The sequence below is a fragment of the Propithecus coquereli genome, unplaced genomic scaffold, assembly GCF_000956105.1.
Source record: "Propithecus coquereli isolate 6110/MARCELLA unplaced genomic scaffold, Pcoq_1.0 Scaffold914, whole genome shotgun sequence".
NCBI lineage: Eukaryota > Metazoa > Chordata > Mammalia > Primates > Indriidae > Propithecus > Propithecus coquereli.
In genome coordinates, this window is record NW_012155441.1 from 380,831 (window position 1) to 395,280 (window position 14,450).

The 14,450-nt window shown below is 49.0% G+C and overlaps 1 protein-coding gene across 1 annotated transcript in view; it reads right to left on the minus strand.

Annotated features, from left to right (window-relative positions):
• Positions 1 to 14,450, minus strand: part of LOC105826783 (WD repeat-containing protein 27-like) — a gene marked incomplete at its 5' end in the record, with an annotated part of 65,520 nt that overhangs the window by 32,579 nt on the left and 18,491 nt on the right. The window contains 5 exons of the mRNA XM_012664815.1: positions 266 to 363; positions 6,006 to 6,139; positions 7,290 to 7,411; positions 11,702 to 11,791; positions 13,026 to 13,123. Coding sequence (XP_012520269.1) covers positions 266 to 363; positions 6,006 to 6,139; positions 7,290 to 7,411; positions 11,702 to 11,791; positions 13,026 to 13,123 — 542 coding nt within the window. The remainder of the gene's footprint in view (positions 1 to 265; positions 364 to 6,005; positions 6,140 to 7,289; positions 7,412 to 11,701; positions 11,792 to 13,025; positions 13,124 to 14,450) is intronic.

Sequence of the window (14,450 nt, forward strand, 5' to 3'; positions counted from 1 at the left end):
CAGGTCAGCTCACCTGCTACGTGCCAGGAGCTCTATTGCCCCAGGTTTTTTTTTTCCTTTAAAGCATTTCTCCCTATTGAGATGAAATTATCGCAATTGTCTTAATTATGTACAACTATTGCAAAGACTGTTGCCTTGTGAGGAGGAGGGTCCCTGTGCTCCTGCGCCCGGCTCAGCGCCCACCCATCAGGTGCTCAGCAAATGCCTCTGCCAGAGGAATGACACCCGGCAGGTGCAACATGGGAGGGACCCGGGAGAAGGATACGAGAATAAAAGTCGTTCACTGCCGATAAACTGGTCACGTCCACCCCGCCAGTCATAGACAGCCTGCAAACTGGCTTGGACCAACTCTTCTGCTTGTATCTGGAAGAAAAATAAAAATGATCAATCTTTTTTCTTCCCTTCAACTATAATCAAACATTCTACCTTTCAAAAAATTGAAAATAAAAATAAAGTTGTCCTATCACTTAAAAAGTCATAGTTTATAACACAGAGGAAATAAGTAAATTGGCTACCTTAACTTTCCTTCAGGAAAAACTTTAGTTTTCTATTAAGAAACTCTAGCTTTTCCCTTAGGAAAACTTGATGAAAATAATATTATTTTATATTGCCAAAGATAATTCATTACCTATCTATGAGAAAGCAAATTTGTCTCCTAATTCTCAAATAATTATGTATACTTAAGAAGACTCCCAACCAGTTATAAATTATCTGTATTTCCCTTTAAACGTAAGTTCTTAAGTTCTCTAAAGCGTGACAAGCAGTTGGTATGGGTTTAATAAGCACTGGCCTTAAACCCTAGCGATAACTTTGCAGAGGAATGTACTCGGCCAGCACTTCCAGAGAGTGCTCTTGCCCGGAGAGAACTCTCCAAGCGAAGACAGAGCCCCAGGGAGGTCCAGGAAGGGCTGGATCAGGCCCAGGCCCAGGCAGACACTGGGACCACTCTGGGGGCAGGTGGATGGACAGCGACAGGGTAGCTCAGTGTCTGCAGGATCTCGGGATAGCTAGCCTGACAGTGACAGCGGAACGGGCCACCTCGCCCAGGGCGGCTGTAGGGCGGCAGTGGGACAGGCCTCAGGGCTGGAGGGGCTGGCCCCAGGGTGGCCACACACAGACGCCAATCACAGGGAGGTCTGGGGATAAACATCCGATCACAGGACAATGACAACGTAAGTCACTGCACACTCATAATGCAAAACTGCTTAAGATCATGCAGAACAATGTCTAAGACAGCAGAGAGCAGCTATTCAATTTGGGAAAAACGTACAGAAACTCTATGGACGGTACAGACGAGGAAAGGGAAAGAACCACCGCAGAGGGACAGCCGGGCGCGCGGCGTGAGACCTGCAGCTGGACACACGGGAGCCCTGTGGGGAAGGCCGGTCTGGAGGCGTTCAGGCAGCACAGGGAAATAATCTTTCAAAATCAAAATATGACACTTTTAGGATCATTGCTTTTCCAATTTTCTTTGCCACCAACTGGTTGTAGGTTTTGATTATTTACTCTAAGCCTATGTCTGCCTGACGAGGCAAGAGATGTGAGCTAGCAAGTGTCAGCTCACTAGATCAGTGAGGTTTTGGTGGGGTCGTCACCTGCAGTGGGGACACGGTAAACAACACGGCTGTTGTTCAAGAGGCAGATGTCCACCGTCCTCGTGTCATCAGTTGTGTCATCAGTCAGGGCTGCAGTCACAGCGGCCACCGCCTTCCTGCACTGGAGGGGCTGGGACCCCCGCAGGACCCCCAGCCGGGCCCGGCCATGGCTGAGGGAGGGCAGAGACTTCTTGAGTCAGGACCATCAGATGTGTCCTTGGATGCAGCAGGGAACTTGCAGCTTCAAATCCCAACTCAGGTCACTCTGTCTCCACCTACCGTTGTCCATCATAAACGTTGCCAAACAATAGCTGGGTTCTCATTTAACGTTTAGCTACTTTTGGTGATTTTTGGTGTTCAAGAGTTTCCTCCGCCTCCTTCTTTGATCAGTCTGTGGTCAACTCATCAGACTTTTCCTCATAGGGTTTATGTATTTCCACGTGTGCTTAGAGAAGCCTGCTACCCTCAGCTGAACATCACAAATTGAGCAAATGCAGTGGCTTCACTACCTCTCCATACCCAACTGAAGTGCCCGCCGGGTGATTTTTAAGGCAACGACCCCCGAGAGTGAAAAGAACACAGGAGGAAGCCAGAGGGAAGCGGCTCATTTCCAAATCTCAGAGACAATCCGAGTCTTCTGCACCAGCTCACTTGGAAGGTCGGCGGGGAGGGCGGGGGCAAGTAGATACATGAAACTCTCCCTCCCACAAAACAAAAATAAAGTTTGGGGCTTCAAAGCCGATGCATCTCTGGAAACAGGGCAGGGGGAGACTGCGGATGGGAGGCTGCTCTCCGCGGTGCGGAGTCCACGAGTCCTGGAACCTCCCTCCCCCCGCCCACCCAGCCCCAGCCCGGGACTGAGGTTCACTCCCGGGACCAAGCGACCCTGGGAAAAGACGCGGCAGAGGAGGCCCCAGCTAAGACAGGGGACTCCATGCAAGAATGTCTGTGGCACGGGGAGCCCCTCACCCCTTCACAGATGAGTACATGGACCTAAGCCAGCCACGGTAACCCCACTCACCTGGCCAACAACTGGTCCTAGGACGGGCTGCAACCAAGCTGGGGCGAAGGAGCCACGAAGCCACCTGCAGTGTGAAAAGCCTTCCTCGCTGAATAACAGGAGGGAAAAGGCTTTGGTGTAGTTCCACTGGTTTATTTTTGCTTTTGCTGCCTGTGCTTTTGTGCTCATAGCCATGAAATCATTGCCAAGACCAATGGAAGCTTTTCCTCTAGGTGTTCTTCTAGTAGTTTTATAGTCTCAGATCTTTCATTTAAGTCTTTAGTCCATTTTGAGTAATTTTTGTGTATCGTGTAAGGTAAGGGTCTAATTTCGTTCTTTTACATGTAGATATCCGGTTTTCCCAGCACCACCTGTCAGAGAGACTGTCCTTTCCCCACTGTGTGTTCTTGGCACCCTTGTCCGTAGGTGTATGCACTTGTTTCTGGGCTCTCCATTCTGTTCCACTGGTCTTCTTTTATTCCAGTACCATACCATTTTGATTACTGCAGCTTTGTAGTATAATCTGAAGTAAGGAAGTATTATATCTCCAACTTTGTTTTCCTTTCGCAAGATTTCTCTGGCTATTCGGGGTCTTTTGTGGTTCCATATGAATTTTAGGATTGTTTTTTCTATTTATGTAAAATATGCCATTGGCATTTTGATAGGGATTGCATTGACTCTATAGATTGCTTTGGATAGTACAGACATTCTAATAAATAGTCTTCCAATCCATGATCACAGGATTTCTTCCCAGTTGTTTGTGTCTTCTTTAATTTCTTTCATTATGTTTTATAGTTTTCAACTTCCTCAGTTAAGCTTATTCCTAAGTACTTTATTCTTCTTGGTGCTATTGTAAAGGGGATTGTTTTCCTAATTTCCATTTTAGATAGTTAGCTGTTAGTATAGGAAACGCAACTGGTTTTTGTATGTCAATCTTGTATCCTGTAACTTTATGGACTTAATAGTTCTAACAGTTCTACATCACACTAGAAGCTGCTACACAGCAAAGGAAACAATCAACAGAGTAAGGAGATAAAACCTAAGGAAATAGGAGAAATTATTTGCAAACTATATATCTGATAAAGGGTTAATCTCCAAAATAAATAAGAAACTTATAACACTCAATGGCAAAAAAAACTAATAACCTGACTAAGGATTGGAATAGATGTTCCTCTAAAGAAGACACACAAATGGCCAACAAGAATAAGAAAAGATTGGGGAAATGTAAATCAAAACCACAGTGAGCGACCACCTCACGTCCCTCAGGGTAGCTGTTATCCGACAACAGCAAGGATGTGGCGCAGCCGGACACCTGCACACGGCTGGTGGGGACACAAATGGTGGCGGTATATTCCCAAAAGTGCAGAAATTGAGGTCTTAGACACCTGCATGCTCACATGCACTGCAGCACCACACACGACAGCCAAGACATGGAATCTCCAAATGTATGCCGAGGGATGAATGGATACAGAAAACGTGGCCTGTAGAAAGAAGGAAATCCTGCCATTTGCAACAACATGGATGAAACTGAAAACATACTGCTAAGTGAAATGAGCCAGGCACAGAAGGGAAAACGCTACGTGATTCCCCTCATACGAGGCACGGGAAGCAGTCTGACAGAAGTGAGCAGGGGAGGCTGGGAGGGCATGAAGTCTCAGCTGTACGAACAAAGTCTAGAGCTCTGCTGTGCAACACCGTGCCTCTGCTGTACTGTGCATTTGAGAAAGGCTTAGAGGGTAGATCTCATGTTAAGTGTTCTTACCACAATAAAAGCAATTTGAAAAAAGAGAAATGCCAAGACCAGCACCAAAACTTCCTGCACCTGGAGCAATAGTGTATTGACACCTGGACCATTAGGACAAGGGCCAACAGTCTGGGATGGAGGGAAAGGACAGGAAGAGCCTGACCCCCTGAAGACACTGAGCATAGGACACATACCAGGGCCCCACATCTGGGGTGAGGGAGCAGCTGGGTGGGGTACAATCCAGAGTCCCACCTGACACCTCACGTAAGGCACAAGACTCGTGCTGCAGATAAACCCATTTGAACCAAGGCGTGGGTGGCTGGAGCCAGCCTCACGCAGGGGCCTCTGGCTTCTGTGCCATCTGCTCCCCAAACCGGGTCTGATACCATCAGCACCCACCGAGGCTTGGAAGTGAGAGAAATGAGAGAAAAGCACTAAGTGATGTGTTGACATATCCCTGGCATTTTTAGTAAAACTACAAGAGATGGGTAAATGCAGATGTGAGGGAGCCAGTCTGGAACCAGACTCGGAGGAGCACGCAGCTTTGCTGAGAGACGCTCACTGCCTTTGGTCTGCACATCGGTGAACAGTCCCTTCATTTGGAGCCTTGCTGGTTCGAGAAAGTCAGTCGCTACGTACAGGTAACCCTGGTACAAGTGGCAGCAAAAAAGCTGCAGCCCGAGCAAGGAGCAGGACCGGGACTCAGTCCTTCCACAGCAACTTCCACCATTCTCAGGGCATCTGCTGTGAGAAAGAAGATGACGCATCCCGGAGAAGGTAGGAAGGAGAAAACCTGCCCCGGGACCGTGCCCCGCCCTCTGGAAAGGGACAGAACCTCCTCCCCTCCCTGGGCTGGAGCAGCGGCACTCAGAGGCCATGCGGAACCTGGCAAGGGGAGTCTGAAAATGTCCCTCGTGGCCCCGAGGGTGGACACATGTGGGCAGCACGCGCTGTTCACAGCAACCACAGGTCAGAGACACCTGCTGCCCCTCAGCGAGGGGAGCGCAAAGGTCTGCACATCCGAGCGTGGAATATGGCACGACAGCTAAACAAACACACTGGTCACACGCCTCAGAAACTAACTTTGATTATTAAGAAAGGTGTGCTTATGCTACACTGAAACCCTCAGAAAATGAAATTGCATGAATACATACAGATACAGCAAAAAATACAAAACCATGGATGGGAAGCAAATGCACCAATTGCACAGGAGGAAAAAGGAAGAAAACATGACGGGGAGGGTGGGGGGCCTCTAGTTCTCTCTGTAATGTTTTATTGCTTTAGATATTTATTTAAAAAGACAGCAAAATGTTAATGTTTTTCTAAGCTAGGTGTTTATTATTTCCCATGTACACCCATATACTTCATCTATTTCCTAATTTTAACTTGTCATTATAAATAGTATTTGTCCCAGATAACGTCACTCAAATATGCCGTGGAACCAAGGTGATCATTCAGTTTTCTTAAATCCCCAATTCCCTCATCTCATTCTCTCAAAGCCATAACTATGGAACACAAAGGTAGGTTTAAAATAGGTAGAAACTGGGTTACTCCAGTTTGGTGATACGAGGCTATTATTAAATGTCGAGCGACAGTTAAATGTGAACATCATCTCAGAGGTGCCTCTGGCCCAGAAAGACAGTGCAGAGAGGAGGAGGCCGCCTACCTTTTTATCTCGTCTTTGCAAGTGTCAATGTGATACTTCAGCAGCTGACATTCAGAGCCAGAAGACAACAGTATAAAACCATCCATATAGTAAAACTGTGCAGATTGTATAGGCTTAGAAAACATGTCTTTGCCCTATAATGAAATCAGTAATTATCACCAATATAATAAATGTTAACAAAAAACACTATTGCTCTAAACAGAAATTCTTTCATAATACCTAATATCTATTTATTCTAAAAGCGTAAATGTACTTTGTTAGAACCAACTTACAGTCTTTGTTTCTGCTTACTACTTCTGAGAGGTACTGTATGATTAAAATTTTACTACAACGAGTGTTAGAATTCTGACTATTTAAAAACTTTAAAATAAAAGAAAATTGAAAGTTAGCAGTAAACATCCAAAAGTGGCAAGGATTTTATTAAAGCTGAAATTTAAAACATGTTTTAAAATACAGTTCTAAGGTGTCTACTCTCAAATTTAGATCCCACAACAGCATCACGGCAGTGTTAACAACTCTTAGGGAATTACTCCGCAAAGCTGCGCCAAACACGCGGTCCTCAGAGCCCCGGTCTCTGCTGATCTTCCCTTCCTTTTCTGTCTCCCTGGTACTCGGTCCCCTTATAACAGAACCATGGAAAACAAATGCTGACAACGTCTTTGAAAGTCTCCACCGTTAATGTTATGTTCTCTGCAGTTGACCCGCTCACAGTTCCGTGAGTTGGGGCACAGTTTCTTCTCACGGCCTCCTCTCCTGCCCCAGTTGTGACTGTTGTCACTTCCTGTCTCTCCCATTCTCTTTCCAGTGGTCTCCCATATAGTCATTAAAACGGGTCATTTTCCTCCCCAAAATCTAGTTCTTCCACGTAATATCCCCTTGGAGATTATTACCTGAACCATCAAAGCACATTGAATTAATATTTAAAATTTTTCAGATATTTTAACATTAGTCATTTTTCAGACCACAACAAACATGAGGACGTATTTAACTGTGTGTGCACACATGCAGCAAGTATGTGTGTGTACATGTGTGGTATGCATGTGTGCATGTTATGTGTTTGTGAATATATACATATACACACAAAGGTAAGTAACTATTAATAATTAATCGATAATTTTCATTGCATCAAAGCAAACTCTTGGTTCACGTCCATGCCCTAGTCTGGGTCAGGCAGAAGGACGGGACCCGTGGGAGGGTTCTGGCGTGGGCAGCAGGACCGCCCTGCGGGGCGGGGTCTCGGTGCTCACTCTGAGCGACACCTGCGATGGGCTCACTGTCCATTACCAGAAACAGCGCGAGCTCCGTCCTGCGAACTGACCACACCCGCAGCGTCCTGTCCTGGGCAGCAGACAGCAGCCACCTCTGGTCGTGGCTCCAGCAGACGGAGTTCACGGCCCCATCGTGACCTGACAGGACAGTTGAGGAAGGAACAGCCAGAGAGGTTATCACGTTACTTCACCTGTGATCGTTCCTTACCTAGCACTGTCATACAACACACCTGGAACTGCACTTCCTGAAGTAACAAATAAAGCACCTGGAAGCATCTCCTAGCCATAGTGATGCCGAGGTGCAGGATTAGAGGCTTAATACAGTTTCTAAGGGACGTTTTCCTAAAACCATATATTTCTTAAAACATGAAGCTCAATAACTATGTGTGCATCTCCGAGTGTAAGTTTTAAGGAAAGAAAATTATAAAATCCAGTATTTTAAAGTATAGTGTAGAGATCTGTGGATTTCATGATAATTTATCAGTAATTTAAAGAATTATTCTTTAAACATTGAAGGAAAAGTCAGAAACTGTACTGAACGTATGCACATGGAAGGCGATCATTTGTTGTGATCCATCTGAAGTTTTATTGAAACCTCAAACTGCGTGGAGAGCTGGTTTCTGGTCTGCAGGCGTCTGGTGCGGTCCGCGGCCGTGCACAGCTCTAACACTAAACTGCAGGTGGGAAGACACCCACAGTCAGCCACATCACGGGCCCATGAGGGCTTTTCCATTCTGTCCCCTCCGCATTTCTACGCCAGCCTAACTCTGGCACCTGGACAGGGCCCCGCTGTTTCTGGGTGGGCGCTCGCTGCCTCCCCTGACCCCAGACCCTGGACACGAGCTGGTTTCAGGACCCGTCTTGCCCTCATGACCTCAGAAAGGCCTCCAAGCCAGGGCGGGCAGTCTTAAAGCAGTCCCCCAGCCTGCCACCGCCGACAGCTCTGAGAGGACGCAGAACCAGAGAAGAGCTTCTCCGAGCTCCGGCCTGGAAAGAAAGCCAGGTGTGCAGCGTGGTGCAAGGGAAGAGGCGCTGCCCAGCCAGGGAGGGGCAGGGGCGGCGCAAGCCTGAGCCCCAGCACCTGGACCCAGCTTCACACACACACCTGGACAACAAACGGCCCCAGACCTGCTAAACAACCACACTTCAGCTCCTGCAGCTGAGCACTTTGATTAAAATTGTGAAGAATAAGTAAAGACAACTCAGAAAAATCTTGCCACAGCTGGGGTCTCCCCTTGGCCAGAACGGCCTTCACGCTGGCCTCAGAATGTGAATTCCGCACGAGAATCTAAAGATTAGACAACAAACCAGAACATCACTCTATAATATTTGTCAGGACACCCAACATAGTATTTAAAAAGTGGAAAAACCAGGAAAGATTTATAAATAAGCATATAACTCAGTTCTGTGACGTGACACAGGAAAACTTGGACCTAAAATCTACTGAGCAGAAAAATACGCGAAGAGCTTTGCTGCCCTCTTGTGTAGAATCCCCACAGCTTCAACGGAAGCCCTGAGGCCGGCTAAGTAAGGCTGGGCGCACTCCTCACCGTGCAGTGAGACCCATGGGAAGGAGTGCCGTGACTGTCCTTAACGAGACCATCCCTGGTGTTCTCACACTTTGCGCTCGGAAGGCGCCCCTCACACCCCGGCGTGGAGGCTGGCCCAGCAGCCTAAGCCCTCGGCCACCACCCCACAGGAGGGCAACCTTGACCTCAACCTCGGACGTGGCTTTGCTACCAGCTCCGAGGCCCAGTCTCCCCCGTCCAAGGAGGAGGCTCAGACCAGCTTCCACCATGGCCTGGACGGCAGAGGCCAGGCGAGGGGGCACGTGGGAGCAGGAACGAGGTGAAGCCGCTGTCCGTGTTCTTCCTTCTCAAGGAGGCTATGACCGCTGGAGCCAGGAACGATCTCTCATGCTCCTGACTCCTGCTGCCCCGTAATACCTGCCGCACCCAGGTGACAGCCACCCACGTGACAGAAGCAGCACTAGGCGCAGAGACAGCCTGACGAGCCGGCCCGGTCCTCCCTCGCGTCAGGGACTGACCTTTCTGCTCCCAGGATGAGAACAGGGAGATTCCTCAGGACTTGCTGGAGTTGGGCGCCCCTGCCTTTCCAGAGCTCTGGCCTAGACACAGGCATGAGCTGCAGCTCGGTGCACCGCAAACCACCTCAGGAGCACCAGGACACCAACCCCCGGCAGAGCCTTCGTCCTCCTCTCTCCTCCACATCGTCCCTCTGGGCAAACTTATTCCCAACCGCAGCTGTCACCAGCACCGAGCACAGGGCCTCCTTTCCACAGACGACTGTCCCCTGCAGTGCGTGTGGTGAGGACAGGAACAGAGAAGAGGTAGTGACACCCTGACCTAGGGGCGAGGGCCCTGCCTGGGGAAAGGGAGCGGACGTGGGCCGCGGCCACGTGGCAGAGGACACAGCGGAGACAGCACGGCAGAGATCAGACGCAAGATGGTCTGCTTTTAACTTCATGATTTTATAAAGATTTCTTTTTATACAATTCCACTATCTGTGATGGAATTGCAATTAATCTTCCGAAATGGCTGACCCTAGAACTTCACTACAGTAACCCAGCGCTCAGGCACATCACAGACGTGGTTCTCTCACAAGATGCGCTCAGACTCCACCCAGAGTTTGCAGAGAATCCACTCTGTGCAGAAGGGATGGGCTGAAGTCCCAACAATCCCTGTGTAGACAACACGTCCTGATGGAGAAATCCTAAAAGCTACAGCACAAACACAAAATCCCTTTATTAAATGTGATTGTTGCGTGGTTTTCAGGCTGGGATGTCCTTCCCTGCTTTGACCTCAAAGCCCCTGATCCTCCAGGAGAGAATTTTAATTTATACTTACCTTACTTGTCTTAGATTATGATGGAAATAATGACACCCATTTTTCTGCCTTCTGGGCAGGTGCTGAGAAACCATCATATTTTCAAAGTTGACTTACATAACCGTTAAAGAACTAGACACACAAAGTGAAACGATCTGGCCGTAAGATGGGAAAAGACTCTTTTTCACCGAGCAGAAATGGAGCAAATCTATTTTTAAGATGGACTTCAGATACTCACTGCACTTCCTCAATTCAGCTGGAAGCCCTTTCTCCAACAGTGACATACGCAGAGAAATGCCCCAGTCAACGTGGTGACCTCTGTACCAATTACCAGCAACAGAGAGATGTCCACTCGGGGACCTCCAGCACGCAAGAGGCGACTTTGCCGAAAGCTAAGGTTTGAGCCTGCAGGAGCCACAGGCTGTGCTGGAACTGTGTGGCCGACGCCAGGTGGATGAGGGGCAAGGACTCGGGGACGGGCAGCGTCCAGTGACCACGCAGAGGCAGCAGCTCTGCTCGCAGCAGGTGCAGAATCAAGTCCTTCAGCCCTTTTGGGGCTCCCAGAACTCTGGGGGTCCAGCGCCTGCAGACAGGCGGGGGCAGCACTTTGTCTACTCCGACGCCCCCCATCCCCATCTCAGGCCTCGCCAGGTCCCCCACCTCCACGCTTCCTAACAGTCACACGGCTTGCCAGGTCTGCACTGCCAGCATGGCGGTCGCACTACAGGCTGTGTGTCCCTCGTCCAAAAGGCTTGGGACAGGAGTGTTTCAGGTGTTAGACGTGTTCAGATTTTGGAATATGCATATTACACTGGATTGAGCATCCCCAATGCGAAAATCCAAAATCTGAAACTCCCCAATGAGCGTTTCCTTTGAGCAGCACGTTGGCGCTCAAAAAACTTTGGATTTTGGAGCATTCTGGATTTTGCATGTTTGGATTAGGGACACTCAACCTGTATGAGAAGAGACGGACGAGGGACAGGTTTCTTGTCCCTGTGTGTATGGTTTTATTAAAACATCTGCCACGTGTACATTCTGAAGCAAGCAGTGTCAGGAACTTAATGAAGAGTTGCAAGATTTTATGGTTTTAGAACTGGGAATCTACATGTCAGAACCATGAGTTGAAACGACAGGAATGTTAACATCCTTACTCTCATCTCAGGCCCACCATCTTTAAAAAATGTTTACTTTGGTTCATTCATAAAAATATCTACGTACAAATCCTTCTGCATTTCAAAATATATTTCAAGTGTGTATCTTTCGATTAAATGAAGTATGTTTCAATCACATGAGACTCAATTCTGCTCGCTCCCCTACGACTCCCTGAAACCTCGGCATCTGCCCCCGGGCCCCAGCCACGAGGGCTGCGGGTTTGGCCTCACAGGTGAGGTTCACCCTCAGGTTCCAGGGCTCAGGGAATCTGGTCACTAAACAGCATCGTTTCATCCCCCCACTCAGGCCTTGGCGCTGTTCTGCTATTGTCTTGAGGACACTAAAGTGACAACAACCTTAGCAAGTGACAACCAGGACCAAAATGAGACCCATCTTTAAAGTCATGTTAATTAAAATGAACACATTTTACCTGAAAAAACAGCAGGTGTTCCTGTAAGACTGGCGTCAAAGACAAGTGACAGGTGGTTGGCTAGGCCACAGGCCAACCGCCGTCCATCTCCTGTTTAAAAACAAATAAGAAATACTTCTTATAAAATCCTAACACAGAGAAATCACACTGGTAAAATGTAGAACTTTCAGTTAAAATGGTCTTGAGTATTGATGGTGATTTCCCCAGGTGGTGAGCAAACCTGAGACAACAGGTAACGAGGCTCACCAAAGACATAAACACCCAACCACCACGCATGCAAAGCTGCCCCAAGTCCCACACCCCAGGTCACACATCCCAGGACACCTCCACACCCTGCTGTGTCCTGTCCCACATCCATGGGTTGTTTAAGAGAAATATTTGTGCGAGCACTTAAAGAGCAATTCCCTAAAGTGGTCAAACTTGAGGATATCTAACTCCAAACGAACATCCTAATCTATAACAGCAAGCATATGAAATATCGAAAGGCTATTTACTTATAATACCACACATCTAATTTCCCAAAACCATTTTTAAATCCTTTGGCTAGAATTATACAATCAATAAAGGGAACCGGCAGGTTTGCAGATAGTGGTCACCTGTGTGATCAGGTGGGTGGTTAAGGGTGGGACACAGCACTGCACGCAGGTGAGGCCTGTGTCCAACCCTGGTGAAGGCAACAGCACATCTGACCTGTATGCACGTCTCACTTCTGAGCAAAGAGTCACACGGTGCCGCGACCTGGACAAGCAGAGGGCAGGTCACAGCTGCCTCCTGACTTCTTTCGCACATTGCTGAGGAATGGACGCGAGTGCCCCACAGAGGTCTGCCACAGGCAGTAGGACACGCTTGCGAACAGGGCAGCGGCCTGGGCAGGCGAGAGTCCTCGCCTGTAGCCACGGTCCCAGCTGAGGGCAGCAGGGCAGGGAGGCCGCACTCACAGCACAGGCGCCATCTGTGGCTTCCTGTTCTTCAGCCCACCGTGGCCAGAGGCCCACGCTCCTGTGTAACGTGGTGACCAGCTTGCCAGCATGTGTCTACGACAGCCCTCCTGCCAGGCTCGTGCTAAAACTCACGTAGGAGCAGTCACACAACAGCAAACCCAGAGGGACTTAGGATTCCAAGTCCCGATGCTGGGGTCGAGCAGAAGCGAGATGCTCCTAATTATTCATGCAATCGCGTTAAAACTGAGTCTTGCTTCTAATCTAGACCCAGACAACACCAGGCAACTTCAAGTAACTGAGATCTTCAAAAACACATTCACATTACGGCAGCAGACAGAACAGACAAGGATCACGAATGCGCGAAGCAGGCCTGGGGCGCGCACCTGAGTACTGGACGCAGCACACGGCGGCCGGGCGAGGGGCGGCAGCGACCTGCCTGCCGAGCTTGGTGGGCAGAGGATCCTCCAAAGCGTACTCCGCCCTGAGGAAGGTCAGAGGTCACAGAAATCAAAGTGAGATTAGAAACAAAACACTAGAAATGAATTGGGTTTCCCCCATTTACATGTGTAATTTTATTGTTAAATTTGAATATAAACATAAACTCTTACATTCAAAGTCATGAAATCACTCTTCAAAATAGACTCACATTCCGTACTGACAAAAAAACACGTGTTTTGCACGTAAAGTAGCAAGGACGGGAACACTGGGGCGAGGACTCTCAGTGAGAGAAAGCGCACTTTACCTTCCAGCGCCACCCGCAGTGGCTGATACATTGCTGATTACTCAAGTCACCTGCAAATGGCTACACCTGCCGTGAAAACACCACATTCTTGACTTGCAAAAGAAACCAGGAAGGCTAGAAAACCGCAGTCCTCACACAGTTCGTGGCAGTGACGGGGATGCGCGGGGAGGGCGCCCGCCCATCCCCTAGGCCACCCCAGCCTTAGGCAAAAGCCCCCACTGGGAGTTCCAGCCTGTGGACAGAGCGGAGCCCGTGGACAACTGGATGTCCTGACAGCATGTCCTGCACCTGGCCTGAGCCCCACCTGCGCGCTGGGCGTGAGCCTGCCGTGTGCAGCTGTTACTGGGTCAGAAGTAACAGGAAGCGCCAGGCACAAAGGAGATGGGAGCAGAAAGAAACTGCTCTGACGTCAACGTATGTTGTTCTAAAAAGCAGGATTCACTGACTGGCAAATCCTCCTCTGCGTTTGCCACCGACATTCAGTGACAGCAGGTAGAACTGGCCTGTCTCAGCAGGACTGCACCGTCCCGTCCACACCAAGTCCTAGCTGCTCAGACACGTCTCCCTGTGAGCAACACTTGCCGGGCCCTGGACGTCACCTCAAGTCCTCACCGCCACTGCCGCCTAGTCCCCAGCAGCACGCCCACCAGAGCCAGACATGCAGGACAGATGCTGGCTCGTCTGGACAGGGCGCTCCTCGCAGAAACAACACCAAAACAGCCAGGCTCAGTGAGACAGGGGTTCTGAGTTTCACACTCGAGCACAGACACATGTACAAGGTTTGGACGCATTTAGCTGCAGGTACAAACTTCACATCAATAACCTGCTGATGTGGAGAGCAGCAGAAAGTGGCAAGAATTGCAAAAAGTTTACGAAAAACATCAAGAAACACTGGCAAAACCGATGTTCTGGCAAGCATTTCTGTAAACATCACGGTTGTTCAAATGCAGACGTGCGCACTCAAGTGAGTGTTATTCAAAGCACAGTAGCCCGTGACCTCTTTTTAGATGACACAATCATAAGTCCACAACCTGGCAGTCCCCAAACCCGCTCTTGTCCAGGCAGA